Here is a 17,723-nt window from a genome sequence, read left to right as displayed (position 1 = left end):
AATGTCTTCTTTCTGTAGTTGTTATAGAGATTATCAATGGAAATATGCATATATAAGGCATGATTCCAATATCAGCTGATCACTCTCATTGGGTAAACATTTACTGAATGACTACGAAGTTCACTCTTTTAGGAGATGTTGTAAGTTTAGTCTTAGAAATACAAAGGTAAGTAAGACATTGTCTCTACTTCGAGGGACTTTCTTATATTCTCCTTAATTATTAAGCTTTAAGTTATGATATACCAGTATTTTATTAACTTAGTTGTCATTTGAGACTGAAAGATCATGAGGAACCCGGGTTGTGTTTTGAACGATCCTGAATATACACCTGGGGTTGACACTGCATGGCTGGAGAGGCTACTCAGCCCCGCCAATAACAGATGGTCCTGTAGGAATAGTTTAAACCCTGAGGAGTGCTGCTCCCAGTATCATCCAGAAGTCAATAACCCTTAGCTAAAGCAGAATTTAATTGTCTAAAACAGAGACTTTAGGTGTCAAAATGATCCTTCTTAATTATTACCATGTTTAAAAATCAATCAGTGAATTCAGCATAGTTTGCCATCACTGCTTGGCAGATTTTGGGGTCAAGACCGTGAATGAAAATGAGTTCATGTCAAACTAAAATATCCTGAAGACTTTATCTGTTTTTATTATGGTTTAATGTAATTTTGATACTCACTTCAGTGTGTAGCAAAAAAAAGTATTTTCATAAAAATTCTGACATCTTTTTTTATATTGGAAATTTGAATGCATTGAAACATTATTAATCTATACAGCTAAATTTATTATGATTTCTTAACTTTGAAAATGTTATCAGTATAAAAAAACAATTTTGAAAATTGCAAAGGAAAAACATAAATAGAGATTTTCTGTTTCTAGGAAGAATGGACACATTGTGGATGTTTTATTTGACCCTTTATGGATGTTCTAGAGCAAAATATTTCTGTTTGATTTCTTTTTTTTGGAGGGAAGATACACAGAAATAAGTTGGTGTCATTGTCATTTAAAAATATATCTAGAAATTAAGAAAGCGGATGTATATGAGGTAACATAAGTGAACAAAGTCCACCTAAAGAATGACAAGAAATGAAGCAAAGAAAAGCTGCCAGTCCAGGTGTGTTCACAGCTGACAAACAAGGAAGGCTACTGTGATTCCAGGCTTCCAATGTGAAAATCGGTTCAATGGCATGAATATATGACACAGGCGGGCATCAACTCACAACTCAGAACTCACTCCATTTTGTCTCCATTTGTCACTTGCACCCCCTACAAGAACTTTCCTGAGAATCCTATGCAGCTGTGTATTTGAAAGTCCTCAGCATGCAGCTGCTATCACATGGAGGCACAGGTTGGTTGCAACCTCCAAATCCAAAAAAAGCACCAGCACTTTTTTTCCTCAAGAAAAGATCTACAAGGGAACTCCAGTCAGCAGAAGACACTGTCTTCCTATAAAAGATACATCTTCATTATATATATCCTGTATTTCCATGCTTCTCCTTCTTGAGGTTTATTTAATGAGGAAAAAATCCTCATTTACTGAATTGCAGTTGCTATTGTCTTGCACAAAAACTGTTTCGTTTTCAAAATCAATCATCTGTGATGATTCTCAACAAGTCCATAGTACCTACTGTGGTCTGCACATGGATTATATATATGTTTTCTAGTAGGCAAAAATATAGGATTTGTAAAATCTTTAAAAAATAGGCATGGCTATTTCCACTGATTTTATATCTAACAGGACCTGTCCTGTCAAAGATATTAAGCATTGAAGAACTGTGAGGCATTTTACTGAACCCTGTCATGAAAGTAAATATACTGAAACCCATGTATGTCTGGAATGAGTTGCTGTGCTCCAAATACACACTGTTTACAAATGGAGAAAGGTGAATTCTAAAAATACAGTTTGAGAAATGACTCAATAGCAATTCCTTTGAGGATCAAAGCACTCACTTAGTAGCCAGCCCTCTTCATTATGGTAATGCTACAGTTTTATAGATACCTAGGGTTATAATCTGATTTATGTTTAGAGGAGAGTATATACACACAATTGGGAGATTCTTCTAGGAGAGGTGAAGGCCACACCATGGACAGAGGTACCACGAGTAAGTATGAGAGTGCCTGCAACATCTATCTTGAATAATTAGAATTATCCAAGAGCAAATCTGTTCATTCTAAGGCATGTATATGAGATTTTATTCTTTCAGACACATCCAATATTTCTGCATTTGGAAAAAATAGGCAAGACTAATTCCCTAAGGTATAAATCACTCTAATGTGGAAGGGAATTTGTTAGCTAGTTGTATTACAAAGCCTTTACTTCATATTTAATAGGCACCGGCAATACCAGCATTATACAAAGCTCTCTACTTTGCAAATCTTTAAAACTCCACTTAATTTTCAGCACTGATTTCCTGCAATCTAAGAGCTTATGAAGGGTTCACTGTGTTCATACCGATGTATGCAAAATGTGCCAGAACTTCCCTGTCTGTGATGGCATTCATTTGGAAGTGAATCCCAAATTTCTATCACTGGCATGCTTATTTCCGACTAAAATAGATATTCTTAGAATGAAAGCTGAAGATTAGGAGGAAAAAAAGGAGGCAAAATAACTAGCACTGGAAGAGATATATGCAAATATCAGCTCAATGACAATTCTTCATACCATTTACAATTGAAGCTTAAAGACCCAAATACTCTGCAATCCATTAGTTTCTCAATATCCTGGAAGGGATTAGAGTATTTCTTAACTGCTAACAGACTGAAAAAGGCCAGAGCCTGGATATTAACAAAGCTGCATAATACCAAAATGTAGAGATGGTCAGATAGAAAGACAAACTAAGGAAGAATGTTAAAATACAAGATATTATACAAACGTGGTAAAACTGAACAAATTTCCATTCCTTCTTGCAGCCTACATAATTAAACATCTACATATTTTTTTTTATTAACAAATATTTATTGAGTATATATGGTGTACTGCTGTAAAGTGAATGGTGTTTTTTTTTTTTTTAATATTTATTTTATTTTTGGCTACACTGGGTCTTCGTTGCTGCACCCGGGCTTTTCTCTAGTTGAGGCTAGCGGGGGCTACTCTTTGCACGGGCTTCTCATTGCAGTGGCTTCTCCTGTTGCGGAGCACGGGCTGTAGGCGTGCGGGCTCTAGAGCACGGGCTGTAGGCGTGCGGGCTCTAGAGCACGGGATCTAGGCGTGTGGGCTCTAGAGCACGGGATCTAGGCGTGCGGGCTCTAGAGCGCAGGCTCAGCAGCTGTGGCACACAGACCTGGTTGCTCCACGGCATGTGGGATCCTCCTGGACCAGGGCTCAAATCCGTGTCCCCTGCATTGGCAGGCGGATTCTTAATCACTGCACCACCAGGGAAGCCCCCAACATCTACATAAATTAATGAGTGGTGAGGCTATAGTATACTCCTTTCAATAACAGATAAGTTAATTTCATATATTTTCTCAAGGAATTCCGGGATAATTAGTGTAAAATGACTAGAAAGAATCAATCAAATGTGCTTCACAGATCTTGCCTGTGCATGTATCTTCACCACTCCCAGCTATACAGGTGGTCCCAAGTCCATCATTTTAAATGTGATGTGTGTGTATAGCACTGTAATCAATCAAACCAATAAAGATAGGGGGGAAATATTTTCACACGCCATTTAAATAACGGATAAGTATGTAAAAACAAATCCTTAATGAATGACTTCAAGTTCTGAATGCTTTAAAGTTATATATTATGGCTCAGAAAATTCCAATTCTGCCACTATTCTTTTCTATAGGCAACAAACTGCCTATAGGACAACAATATGAGTGAGAGAGATTACGTATGGGTTGTTTTCCCAGTTTATTCCTGCCATCATTCTTTACTGTTAAGGAATGGGTAGAACTTATTTATGAACTTCACATTTTAATGAATCTTGACTTAGGGAAAAAAAGAATATAAATCAAAACCAAAATGTCAATCATGGTAATATATCTTTCTTGTTCTATATTTCTGATGGCTGACAGCCCAATAGGTTTGTATCAAACAAAGGCAAAAAGCATGTGTTCCTTTCCAATGAAATGTTGGACAGATTTAACAGCTATCTGAAATAACTCATGAAATCTTAAACAGTGAAGTATATTTCTTTTTGTAATTGAGACGTCATATTTCTACATTTGGATTTGCTTTTGTGATCCGATATAAATTTTAGGGGAGCTAACCTTTAAAAAGGCCATAACACATTAGCATTATTACTTATTGAACATGACTCCTATGCCTCTAGATACTTACAACTTTAAAGCGAGCCCCTTGTTGACTTGCATTCTTGAATTTTCACGAATACCTGGTCTGTGATTAGTGTCATATTTCAACAAACTTGATATAAATTTTAGGGCTCTGGTATGTAATAAATTCTGAGAAATATATTAAACATAAAATCAGCTGTCAGGAAAGCAAAAACTTAAAAATACACATAAAACAATTCTTGCTTAGTTTCCAACTACATGAAATATATGATATTAACTGATGTGTTAATATTACCGAGACAAATTTATAGTTTCAACAGAGGGTCCCCTTCAAGAAAACGCCAGACTAAATTCAGAGAAAACTTACTGCAAGGATTTTAAGTGAAAGTGGTAAACAATCCACAATTGTCTTTTTGCCTGTTTTAACTGCATGCAAGCTAAGAGCTCAACTCTGACAAAATCAAACTGAGAAAGTACTAAAGATGAGCCATGCAGTTGACATGGTCTCAAATTCTGCAAACACTCAATCTGGTACTGCTGGACCAACACAAGCACTATAGCTTTTCCCATTTGGTGGATTTCTGCATTACCCCACTCCCAACCCGCAAAATTTAGAAATCGAACAATCTAAATAACATTAAAAATAATTGTGAAAACAGAGCTTATAAGAAGATAATTTAAAGGTTTTATTTTCCTATCTCAGTACTGTCATGTAAAATAATGTAATGTGAAAAATAATTCATGAAGATGTCATTTCTAATATTTTGGGTGTAACTTACATACATCTCCTATATGTCAATAAGAAAATGAAACTTTAAGAGTCAAATAATTCAAAACTGGTTATGAGGAAATCTGATTTTAGATCTGAGCTTTTGTATTAAGTCCAAATTCTGTTTTACTATTTCATGTATTATATTTTAATTTGTACTATTATGAGAAGATAAATTTTAGCTTGAAATATTTAACTAACAAGACTATGCATACACCATAAGAATATAACACATTAATATAAGTACAATATTTACAAGGTAATTTTAATGATGCCAAAGCCTGTTCTGTGACAACATGAGGATGACTAATCTGAAGCTAAGGGAACATCAGTTTATGGTGTTGCATATATATAGAATTCATTGCAACAAAATTAAAAAAAAATAAGATAATAGAATAGTTTAACTACTGAAATCATTTTCTCTATGTTAACAAATGTTCAGTAATCAGTAGACATGTCCATGCCCAATACAGTGGTAACTTTTTACTTTTATTCTCCTTAAGGTTATTAGCAACAAAGGCTAAAATGTAACTTCAATTTTATACCTTAGGTGTATCAAACTGAAAAAATATATAAAATATTTGTCTCACAAAACCAAGAGGAAAGGTAGCCAGGCTGAATGGATGGCCCACGCTCATTTCAAATTCCTGAATGAATATCCAAGGGGTCTGGGTATCTACTAATTTCATGACATAGATCACTTAGCAAAGGAGTAGAAACAAAAATCACAACTGATAACATTTTAAATATAATTTGCATCTTGAGGAGCAATTTTTTTCCATATGCCACCTATGTTCATCCCTCACAGTATACTGCAAAATTTAACAGTTTAAAATATCTTAAAGTTTTTGCTAGCTTCACATTAGTTAACATTTGCTCCCTTCACTTTCAATTTCATTTTTCTTTCTTACTGTTCTAAATAGAAATTCTATGACTATCTTGTGCATTTTGCATGACATAACAGCATTTCAGTAACAGCTGCAGTGGGAGTCTCAAAAATGAGACGTAATCATAAAAGTAATATAGTATCTCTGAATGATTGGGAATAAAGTAATTCCCTTTATGCTGTAAAAGTATATGTATACACTTGAGTATGGCATGCAAACACATTTTCAATATATAATTTCTTCAATATATACACAAATGTATATATGAGCAAATACTCTAGATTGTGAAAAGTTAAAGTAAGGATGTTTAAGCTCTAAAATAAGCATTTCATTTAGAAAATTAAACGTAACTGTTTACCCCGAACGAAACTCACAGTACAACTATTACAAATTGTTTTATTACCGTAAGAAGTTGTCAAGTATAAATAGGTCACTTTTTAAATTCTTTAACATTTTCATTTATACCCCTGCAAAAAGCACAATGGGGCCAAGAAAATTAATTCCCCAAATGCTGTCAACCAGGTTGGGAAACAGCAATAAACAGCTAACTGTAAAGCCTCCAGCTACAATAAAACTGCTTTCAATAAGAGCTGAGAGTTGGAGTATGCAAAAACAGGTCCTCTGGAAATGATAATCTGAAAGGGAAAGGGGCTGACATTTCTCGTCCCAATATGCTGAGGCAGTGGGTCTCAAAGTATGGTCCCTGGATTGGCAGCATCGGTATCACCTAGGATCTTGTCAGCAATGCAAATTTTCAGGCTTGACCCTAGTGATACTGAACCTAACCTCTGGGATTAGGGACCAACAACTCATGATTTAAGAAACATTCCAAATGCTTCTGAGACACCTTAAATTTTGAAAACTTAATATTATATTTTAAAAATCATACTTATTAAGGAGATATTTTCCTTTTAGAGAAAATATGCCAATGAGCTTTGTCATTTAAAGCCCTACTGGAAATGATAATGTTGTCATCTTCTCAACCTTATAACAGTGAACTTTGTTTATTTATGAAAAAATATCAAGATATAATTTAGCTCTTTAAAAAAGGGACATTTCATTCAATCTGTGAATATTAAGGATACTTCCAAAAATTCATAAAAAATAATTTGTGGAAGATTCAGTGACAGATTTGTTATATTCAAGGAAAATGAAAGTTTAGTAAAGTAGAGTGGTTGAGGAACGTGGTTTATAAGTGTTTTATAACACATGAGGGGAAACAGCAGGGGGAAAAAAGTCAGACAAAATAAGAATCAATGCACTATAACCAAACTCATGGTGTAAATGTCAGACATTATGTTTTCATTGTACAGACAATACAAACTCATGATATTTAAGTTTGTTAACCCTTTGCTCAAGAATCTTGCATTTTACTCACTTCAACTAGCACCATAAAGTGAAAATGTGTTTCTGTTAACAGCAATCTTTGCCCACTCAACTAAAAATCTTCACAGATTATACCTTAGTTTATAAATTCCTTTGAAAGCTTTTGTTGTAATAAGCCCCACTTTTTCAAAATTGTGTTGCTTCAGGAGCACATTTTGTATTTATGTGAAGCCACTAGTTGAAGTGAAGGAGCTAAAAAAAAGAATTTTTACTTTTTAGCTTAACTAGGACATCTTTAATAACAGCCATATAGTTCAGTGAAAAAATAATTTAAAGGATAGTATATATATATGTGTGTTCTTCATTCATAGAAAATATGCCTCTTTCATAGTAAAATTGTACACATTTCTATCACCATCACCTGTCCTTACTTCCAGAAGTATTCCTTTTCTACAACACTGCAATTTTTCTTTCTCAGCATGAAAACTTCTAAAAGGTGTAAATAAGAAAAGCCATTTCAGTAGCTCTTTACCATAATAGTGAATTATAGCTACATTTGAACATTGAAATGCCTACAAGGAGAACAGCATAGTAACACATGGTCTGAAGGAATGTCTAAAATGCACTTTAGTTCCAGTTAGAGAATTACTCAGCATCTTATTTCAAAGATTACATCATACAAACAAATTTCCTATGACTGACTAAGCCTCGACAAAAGATCTTTCCCATACTTTGCTGAAATGCACTTAACGTTTATGTCACTGTACTATATATAGATTCAACTTTGGGGAAGAAGTCAGAAAAAGTGTGTCTGTACATCAATGCTCATAATACCTACCACACATAATATGAAAAGAAAGATGATGACGTGGGAATAATATCAGCACGTTTCTTCGGAAAACAAATTTCAGATTTTATATGAAAAGTTTTAAATCGTGTTATATTTTTCAAGATATTATGCAAATCATAAAATATCATCAGTATTTTGAGTGACTTTCCCATTAAAAGCAAATAATAAAAAGCCATGTTTTCTTTTCATTAAAATAGCAACTTTATATTTAAATCCACTTAGTTTCAAAAGTTACTTTTATCATCATGATTAACTATTTACCAACATTTATAAACCTCTACTAAACTCAGATCTTTTCTTAACTTTAAAACATCAAACCTCTTTTAAAAAGCTCATGAAGTTAACATGAAAATAACTCATTCCAAATTCTATGTATATCCAGTAACTTCCGTATTCTCCTCTAGAACCTCCAAACTGACTTATTTTAATTCCTTTCATCCTGTGCATTCAAGCTCTTGTACTTTCTAAATGCTGTAGATATTTAATCTTTTAAGAAATGTAGATTTTAGTTGTAAAATCGTAGGCGTTATACTTAATGTTCTGAACGAATCTCTGTGATTCACTGCCAAAATGATTTTAATAAATATCTTACTACCATGAAACCTTAAAGTCACTGCAGAGCAACAAACATTGGATGGTGAGAGACAGAGTTTCAATAGACCATTCTCACCAGTCCCACCACCACAGGAAAAAAAGAAAAACTCTTGACTTTTCAAATACTAAGCAATGACTGTCAATACTATCCTGAAAATTTATCTTGCTTTACTTGATTCTCTAAAATCTGTATGTTCCTTATTTTTAACAAATTCAGATGGGTCATCACCATAGGTGGACTCAATACCAACAAAGAACTTGGATTACAAAATCCTAGAAAGTTGGTGTGTGAAAGCTGATCACAAAAGAGCAAGCAAATGAACTGACATGCTAGTTGCTCCAGAGCAACTATCATTAAATAAAAGGTATCTTTGGCCATAGTACCAGCTTGATCTTTCCCTCTCCCTTTCCTTGCTACTGTGGGATTGGCAGCTGGCCAGCACAAGGGACATGATACCCTAGTGCCATCTACAGGCTATTATTGACACTCAAATTTCATGGCAACAGACAAGCACCAGTGAAATAAATTAGACAGCGCTGCATTTAAATCTTTATTAACAAGGAATTATTAGACCTAAGAAAAACTAATTCTGGATTTGGTTGAAATATGAGTTTCTCAGCCTCTTAATCCCTCTTCATATGGCATATTTCACAGTTTAAAATGAGTTAAGACAGATCACTTATGCATTACTAAGATGAGAGAATATTTACAATGGATTCATTCTTTTCTGTATAAACCAGTTCTATTAGGGAGAAAGTATTCCTTCTTCTTTTCTTTTCTTTTGTTTTTTTTTGAAAGAGTACTTTGGCCATTGTGGACAATCTGCAAATCTTTCTATTCAACCCCCAATTTACTATATTACAATAAAATCATCTGAAATTAAAGAGAAGACTTCCTATATGGCTTAGTCACAATCTATCAACAATCATGTGCTTCACAGCTGATATACATTTAATATTCTACTATCTTTTTTAGAGACTAAAAAAAAATTAACCCCTTTAGCAACCACAGCTGTAACATAATTATAGTCACACCTTCAAACATCATTTAAAACTTGAGATTTGAAGGTGACTTTTGAGATCAAATGGTAATGTGAAAATCTTGAAGCAGTCAATTTGGAAACCCCAGGAGCAGAATTTGGCCTATCAGGACAGGTTTTATTCTTCAGCAAATGTTATCTTGGGACATTTTGGAATAATTTCCTCTTTTCATCTTTTGCCATTTGAAGGAAACTGGGAGTTTAAATAATTCTCAGAACTCAGAAATTTCAAAGCTGTTCTAAAAATTCTTGACTGAGCCCCAGAGGAATAGAAAAGGGGTCAAGTTTTTTTTCCCCTCTTTATAACTAAGCTAAAGTTAGACCAAAACAAGAGACACACTGGCACGTTAATACTGGTTGACTGGGCACTTGTATGCAGTACTTATAGACCAGTAAAAGTGCTCATTTACCTGTCTGGTGTGTAAGGGGCCCTTTGTCTTGAAGCCTCCTTGGGAACTGCACTCTGAGGCACTGAAGTGATCTGAACTAGTGGAAGAGCGTTTGGAAAGGGTGTCACAACCCCCGACAAAGGTGTTGTCCAACGGGAGCTCCTGAATCACGTGATGCTTTTTCACAGAAACCGGAGTGTCTGGTTTAAGATGGAAAGCGGGCTGTGGAGAAGCGGATTTGTAGTGCTTGGCCAGGTCAGGGCTGTTCGGCTTGAAGGTGGTTGGAGGTGCCGGACCCCAGTCAAATCTACCTATGCTTTGCTCTTCCAGCTCAGCCGGCAGGCTTATTGTCCCATTGATGGGTTCGTGAACTGCATCATCGGGTTTGGACTCTTCGATGGTAACAAAGTTCAAAAGAGAGCTCTTGGGAGACTTTCTTTTCTTCCTTTTCTTTTTCTTGTTTTGTTTGTTCTCCTGGTTGGGGGACATCCATTCGGCACCTTGCTTGCTCCTCTGAGCTGCTTTGAATCTTGATGCATGGCGACAGCGCACCAGAACGGTGACGAAGATCACGACGATGACCACCATGGCACCTGCGACAATGGCAATCATGATGGTGAGATAGTCCTCGTTTTGATAGGGTTGGCTGCTATCACCTATGTTCCTGTCCAATGGGGTCTCCATAGTCCTGCGAATCAAGTCATAGATATAGGAGGCATTGCCAGCAGTGTCATTAACATAAAGAAAAACAAGCACAAGTGTGTGCAGAGACTTAGGGTATCCCAGGTCACTTATGTTGACCACCAATCGGTGCAAGCCCACATCAGTAGGTGCTGGTTTTTCTTCCAGAGTGATGTTACCTGTTACTGGATCAATCCGAAACAGGCCTTTGTTGTTCCCACTCACAATTGTATACTTAAGTTCAGCATTCATCCCAGTGTCAATATCCACTGCAAAAACTTCTGCTATCACGGAGCCAGGAATGGCTGAGAGAGGCACCAACTTAAAAGAAGTATTAGAAGGTGGCGAAATGACAACTGGACTATTGTCATTGACATCCATGACATTTATAGTTACTTTTGCAGTAGAGGAACGGGGTGGTTGTCCCCCATCAGTGGCTTTGACATCGAAAGTGTAGGAACTCTGCTGCTCTCTGTCAAATGAGACATTTGACTTTATGACTCCAGAATAGGGATCCAACACAAAATTATCATTGTCATTTAAAATGGAAAGAGTCACAGCTTTATTCTCTCCAGCATCTGCATCTGTCACTGTGATTACCCCCACGGTACTATACTTTGGCAGATTCTCAGACACAAAAAATTGAAAATGATTATGAGTAAACTTGGGGCTATTGTCATTCTCATCCAGAACAGTAACTATCACAGCCGCTTGGCTTTGGAGGGGAGGGGTCCCATTGTCCCTGGCAGTTACTGTAAAAATGAATCTTTCTTGTTCTTCTCTGTCAAAGACTCTGGAGGCTGTCAAAACTCCTGTCTTTCGGTCCAGATCAAAGAAGGAGGCATTCGGTCCAAGCTGATAAACAATATCTGCATTTTTCCCACTGTCGTCATCTGTGGCACTAATAGTTGTTAAGTACAACCCACGTCGGTTGTTTTCAGAAACTGACAGCTCAATTACAGGCTGGTTGAAAATTGGTGGGTTGTCATTTTCATCCTCAAGCTTAACCCTTACCAGAGCAGTCTGATTTAAACTGGGCTTCCCAGAATCAGAGGCAACAATTTTAAAGCTGAATTCTTTGGTGCCCTCATAGTCCAACAAAGAGGAGGTCTCTAACAAATATTGGTTGTCGTATACTGCCTTCAAATGAAACGGGACCTCTCTTTCAATAAAACAGATCACTTTGCCATTCACATCTGTGTCCTTATCTGAAACTGTAATTAGGGCGATCTTTGTATTGACAGGATCTTTCTCAGACAAATACACTGTGCCATTGATGGGACTTATAATGTACCTGAGGTCTATGTTTGGAGGGTTATCATTTACATCAGTAACATTGATGGTAACCGTTGCTCGAGCGGGAGTGGAGCTGCCATCACTGGCCAGCACTGTCACTTTGTGAATGGCTGTCTCCTCTCGATCTAAGGACCTCTGAACTGTAATCAACCCAGTAGTATTATTTAAAGCAAAGAGTCTTTTGGTTGCAGGGGCGACCTGGGCACCAAAAATGTACCGGATTTCAGCATTACTGCCTATATCTGCATCAGTGGCATGGAGCTGAATTACAGAGGTGCCTACGGGAGCATTCTCTGGAATGTGCACCTCCACTTGACCCTCTTTAAACACTGGCCTGTTGTCATTTACATCACTTACTGTGATCTGCAGTATGGCTGTGCTGGATTTCTGTGGAGTGCCTCCATCCTCTACTTTGATTTTCATCACATAGGTATCTTTCTGTTCTCTGTCCAAGTTTTGCTGAACAATCAATTGTGGCCACTTCTCTCCTTCCGGAGTTTCCACGATATCCAGTCCAAAAACACTCTGCCCATTTAACAATTCATAATGCTGTACACCATTGAAGCCTGTGTCAGGATCTGTTGCTGATGGAATTGGAAAGCGGCTGTTGATCAAAGTGTTTTCTGGGATGGAAATATTGATGACAGGAGATGGAAACATGGGGGCATTATCATTGGTATCCTTGACAATTATTTTAATTTTGATCAGCCTGAAAAAATCATTGGGGAGGATCACCACCTCAAGTTCAAAGAAACACTCATTCTCCTCATCATAAGAGGCTCCAGCACAGAGTTTTTCTCTGTCTATTCTATTGGAGGTCGTGAAAATTTCGCCAGTGCTACTGGATACTTTCACCAAAGGGGCATCCCCAGCTTTAGAAACCAGTCTGTAGACAAGGCTAGCGCTGGTCCCTGTGGCAGCATTGATGTGAGAAATGTTCAGATCCTTTGGTATGTTTCCTATGGGCACATTTTCAGGCAATTCCTCTCTAATAGTGTAAATAAGTTCTTGAGCTATTGCAGAATCCAGCCTTAAACAGGCAATCAGAGCAGCCAACAGGTAAAAATCCCTCAGGTCCATGATAATGTATTTATTTTCTTTTCCTGGGTTTTAGGGTTTAAAGGTTTCCACTGAGGAATGATGCACAAATTGCAAGAGGAAGCGTGCATGGGCTGGAGGATGCATTACATCTCATGACTTATTTGGAGACAGCCACTGTCAACACAATCATATAGACAATATTATTCTTCAGTAAACAAAAGCACACAGTCACGAAATATCACAACACATTTTCCCACTGCATATTAGTAAACATGGCAGTTTGTTCTGCCACTGTTTGCAACTTAACTCTGTGGATAAAAATACTAAATATCCCAGGCTTGTTACATTTGCCCAGAGAAAATGAAATTATCTACTTTTGAATTAAAGACAGCTGCTATTTTTACCTGTATTCACCCACACTGTTTTCAGGATACTGTTTAATTCAAAACATGCGTTCTTGTTCTCCTCTTCCCCTCCACCACCACCACCACGCCCCCACCCCCCATCTCCTCCCATTCACACCCCCCCTCCCCCCGGCTTACCCGCCTCCTGGCTTCTAACCGACCTCCCTTAGTTTTTTGAGGAGCCAGTGAAAAACACTAACTTAGCTATGGTTCCTGCTAATTGCTTTCTCACATGTCATACGTGATGCGTTTTCTTCTCTGCCACACTGAGTCATCTCTTTCTTCTAAAAAGACTATCTTTTTTCTTTCCTCCCAGTTCTTCAACTGCCTTCTAAATACAATTTTACTGGGAAGCAAGCATCCGGACATGCTGCTGCAGCGACAGAAGCAAGTCTCTGGCCACTGTATAACCTCATTGCCTAAAAGCACAATACCAAGACCTTCAGTTTCTTACCCAGACCTTGCTCTCATTTCTCCATGTTGCCAAATTATCACCATCAGAATTAAGAAACACATTAAAACTTTTAGAATATATATAATAACATAAGATTCCTTATCCTAGAGGTGGAAGAGAGTGCCAAGATATAAGTGAAACGCAGCTAACATTTCCATGTAACAGCACAATATTTTCTACTGAGCATAAAAGAGGGGAAAAAAACGCAGTTTCTTAACCCCGATCTCCGGTTGTAGTATTAGTAACATCGGCCACACGTAAATACTGCAACTCAATAACGCAGGTAAAAAGCCTTCTGCTTAGATGCCCTCCTAACTGCAGTTTAAACAGGTGCAAGGCTCCAGACAGCTACCTACTTGAGTAGAACTGGTCAGTACCCAGGCTCTAATCTTCTCGGCATTAGGCTGCACGGTAGCTGATGCCCGCGATTAGTTCCGGCAGAGTGATGCAGGTAGGGATGCAGATACAGCCTAGTAGGTGAGCTCTGCCCCAACAGTCTACCCAACTACAAACATCCCTCGTCTACACCGAGGACATATCTAAACACAAAATTTACAATTGTGCATGCGAAACTTTACACTTACGTTAGTTGCCTCAACCTTTCCCCTTTCCCGGTATGCTGCAGTTAGAAATGAGCTGTTCCAACATATAGAAAGCCATGCGTCTGGTAGCACCACTTTGGGGAGAAATCAGAAGCAGCAAAACGTTTCCTCCTTGTAAAATGTGTTGCTTCGGGCTGGCAAATTAGCAACTCCAGAGAACAAATTCACAGATTTGTCGTTAGTCATTCTCTCCACATTTCGTCTCTATTACCCACGGGGTCTGAGCTCTTCTGGTATTTAACGCACACACAACATCCAGTTGCACTTCTTCAGCTCGGGGGTATTTTCCACAGCATCAAACATACCATTTCCCTCCGATGTCAATACTGCTTAAGTCTCTAACTTCTTGTAGGAAACGTCAGAGTTGGGGTGATGGTGAGTCTCTGGCTGCTTTCGGGGTGGGTGACAGTGCCCCAAAATTCCTAATTGGTTATCTCTTTCGTGCTTCGGAGACTCTAGGGCGCTCCTTCCTGTCTGGCACGCTCTCCCTCTCTCCCTTCTCCTTTGCCCCTCTCTCCTTCTCTCTCTGAACTGAATTTCTTGATAGAACTCTCAATAACCCAGAGGGAGGGCGTGACGGCATAAGCCCCTCCCCCGGCCCCTGATTGGCCCGTATCTTGCGGTGCGGGCGGCCGCAGCTGGGCGTGGAACAAGGCGCTGACTATCTGCCAGCCTCTCCTCCCCATCGCCCCCTCGGCAGCCGCGAAAACCCGGAGACCCGATCCTGGCCCCGGGAGAGCCGGGTTCCAGGAGGTGCACTGAGCATGCCCAGCAGGGTCCGGCCCGGGAGGGAAAAGGCGACGCTCCCCAGGCCCCAGCGGACGCGGCTCTCACGGGCGCTGAGGGGCTGGCGGCTGCTCCGGACCGCACAGGGCAGCGAGCGGCCGAGACCCGGCGGTCGCACGAGCAGGGGGAGCGGGAGGCCGGCCGGGCGTGCGGGCGGGGATCCGGCAGCCTCGGGCACCGTTGCGGGCGGTTGGGGGATGCCGAGGCGGCTCAGCTGCCGGCGCACGTTCCACACTTCTCTTTGCTAAATGGAGGGACCAAAATGCACAGATGGGAGAGTCCACCCGGGGTCCAAGACTCACTGTCGGCCCTCGGAGGAGAGCACGGCCCAGCAGATCCCCGGAGCGCGTTAAACGGGCTACATTCCCGGTGCCGCAACTAGAGGCTTTTGCTGGCGAGGACATTGGCAAGAAGGGCAGAGAGGGCGGATAGGAAAGGTCGGGACGGAGGATATTCGAATCTCAATCAAGACCGGAAAGAAAATTAATTTGAGCCCTCCTTACGTGCAGGGTGACGGAAGCTGCCGGGAGAAAGGGAAAATGACAGCCTCTGGGATCCCCTAGTCACCCTAGTCAGCCCTAGGCCGGTCTGCTTAGCGGGGCGAAGTCTTGTCTCCAGTAGCAGGACGGGCCGCGGCGGCCGATCCAGGCTGTCCTTGCACTTCTGCTCCCGCCGCGCCCAGAACCTGTGAACCCGAGCTCGCCCGAACGTGCGGCTGCGGCAAAAGCCGCTTCACCTCACCTAACTGCAAACTTTGCTCGGGAGAGGCTGGAAGGAGTCCTGTCCAGCTGCTCCCCAAGCTGTGGAACGTTTCCTTTCCTCTTACACTTTCTGCTGATTCCAACTTGACATGTAGTACTTGTCTTTCCCTGTGCAATTCATTTCTCTGACTCCTGTTCCGTCGAGTATCCTCACGCGTTTCTCATTTTCATGCAAGAGCCGGATAGAATGACTCTCGAAAGGATTACCCTTTTTCCTTAAATATTGGCCCCGAAAGCACTATCTATATTTGATTGATCTTTTAAAATCAGTAAACCACGAAGGTTTGTTTTATGGGTTGTACCTACGACGCCAGATGCCTGAGTAAAGTTAGAAGCATTAATAATAGTAACAGTTCACTTGGAACAAAAAATATAATATTTTTTTTGCATGACCTATAAAGGTTGTCTGAGAAGGTCTTAATGCATGATTGAATAACTTGTTCTAACTTACAGGGAGGATAAAGGGCATCTATTTTAAACCTCCGTGTTTCCCATTCTGTATTGGGCTGAAGATGCCTTGAAGGCTCTTTCATGTGGTTATGCACTGCGATGGCGTGTTCAGGAACACCTTTTGTTTTTGAATACAATGGCTTTCCTTTTTAAATATGAACACTTATTTTTAGATATTTAAAAGTAAAAAAAAAATCACTAAGCAAACCTACCAAACTTAGATATTGTATAAATAATTCCATTATTTAACCAATTCATTTGACATTGCAATTTTTCCACATCTATGGAAATGTAAGGATTTTTTTCGGACTTTTCCTCAGGTGAATATACACAGTAAAAGTGCAGTGCCTCAAAGCCCACTGTAAAATACATGAATCCCTTCTATGTGAAATATAAAACAGGTTTCTAGCAGACCATAGGTTGATACTGTTTTTAAATGGCTAGATAACTCTTATGGTAGTATTTTGTATGATTAGAATATACAAAATTTAAGAACAAAAAGAACTGCTTAAGTAGCTAAAAAGTCAAAAGAAAAATATTACCTCATACAATAATGCAAGTGAGTTGAAGATTCTTTTATTTTACCACAGTGAATGATCATTTTGCCGTTCACAAAATCTACAATTAAAGCTAGTGCATTTTTCCAATTGCCACAGATTTTATGCTCTGAACTAGTTTAAAATGGTAAATGAACCATCATTCTGATACATTTACAATAAACATAGCAGCACAGCCACTTTCCAGTTCATTTTGTAAGCATCAGTTATCTCACACTCTTATTCTAATCATACCGTAGTCATTTCAAAGTCACAACACATAGCTTAGCCATAATTAACATTATCACTAAGTGGAATTGTTTCTGTCTGCTAAGGGGTAGTTGCTTGTAGTCAGGACCCATTATTATCCTATGCTCATAAATTAAATCTTAGTATGAACACAGATGAAAGTTAAGGAAGAGAAAAATATCATCACATTATAAAAAATTATGACCATGAGACTTCAATTAACAGAAACCACAGGTCAAAGCCCCAAAACGAAGCCCATGTAGATTCCTTTCAAAGGCCATTGAGTATAATATAGAAATAGAGCTACTGACTTCATTGCATTCCATCTTATGGGTGTTTATTTGGCATGTATAAATTAGTGGGATTCTTTAA

General features: G+C 38.9%; 1 protein-coding gene across 1 annotated transcript in view; it reads right to left on the bottom strand.

Moving 5' to 3' along the window:
* The window catches only part of PCDH9 (protocadherin 9), a 984,388-nt gene extending 971,240 nt beyond the window's left edge, over window positions 1–13,148 (bottom strand). The window contains exon 1 of the mRNA XM_059995601.1: window positions 10,113–13,148. Coding sequence (XP_059851584.1) covers window positions 10,113–13,148 — 3,036 coding nt within the window. The remainder of the gene's footprint in view (window positions 1–10,112) is intronic.
* Between the last annotated feature and the right edge of the window lie 4,575 nt (window positions 13,149–17,723).

This window comes from Delphinus delphis, chromosome 18, assembly GCF_949987515.2.
Source record: "Delphinus delphis chromosome 18, mDelDel1.2, whole genome shotgun sequence".
Lineage (NCBI taxonomy): Eukaryota > Metazoa > Chordata > Mammalia > Artiodactyla > Delphinidae > Delphinus > Delphinus delphis.
The sequence above is the reverse complement of the archived record's forward strand: the minus strand, read 5'-3'. Positions and strand labels throughout refer to the sequence as shown.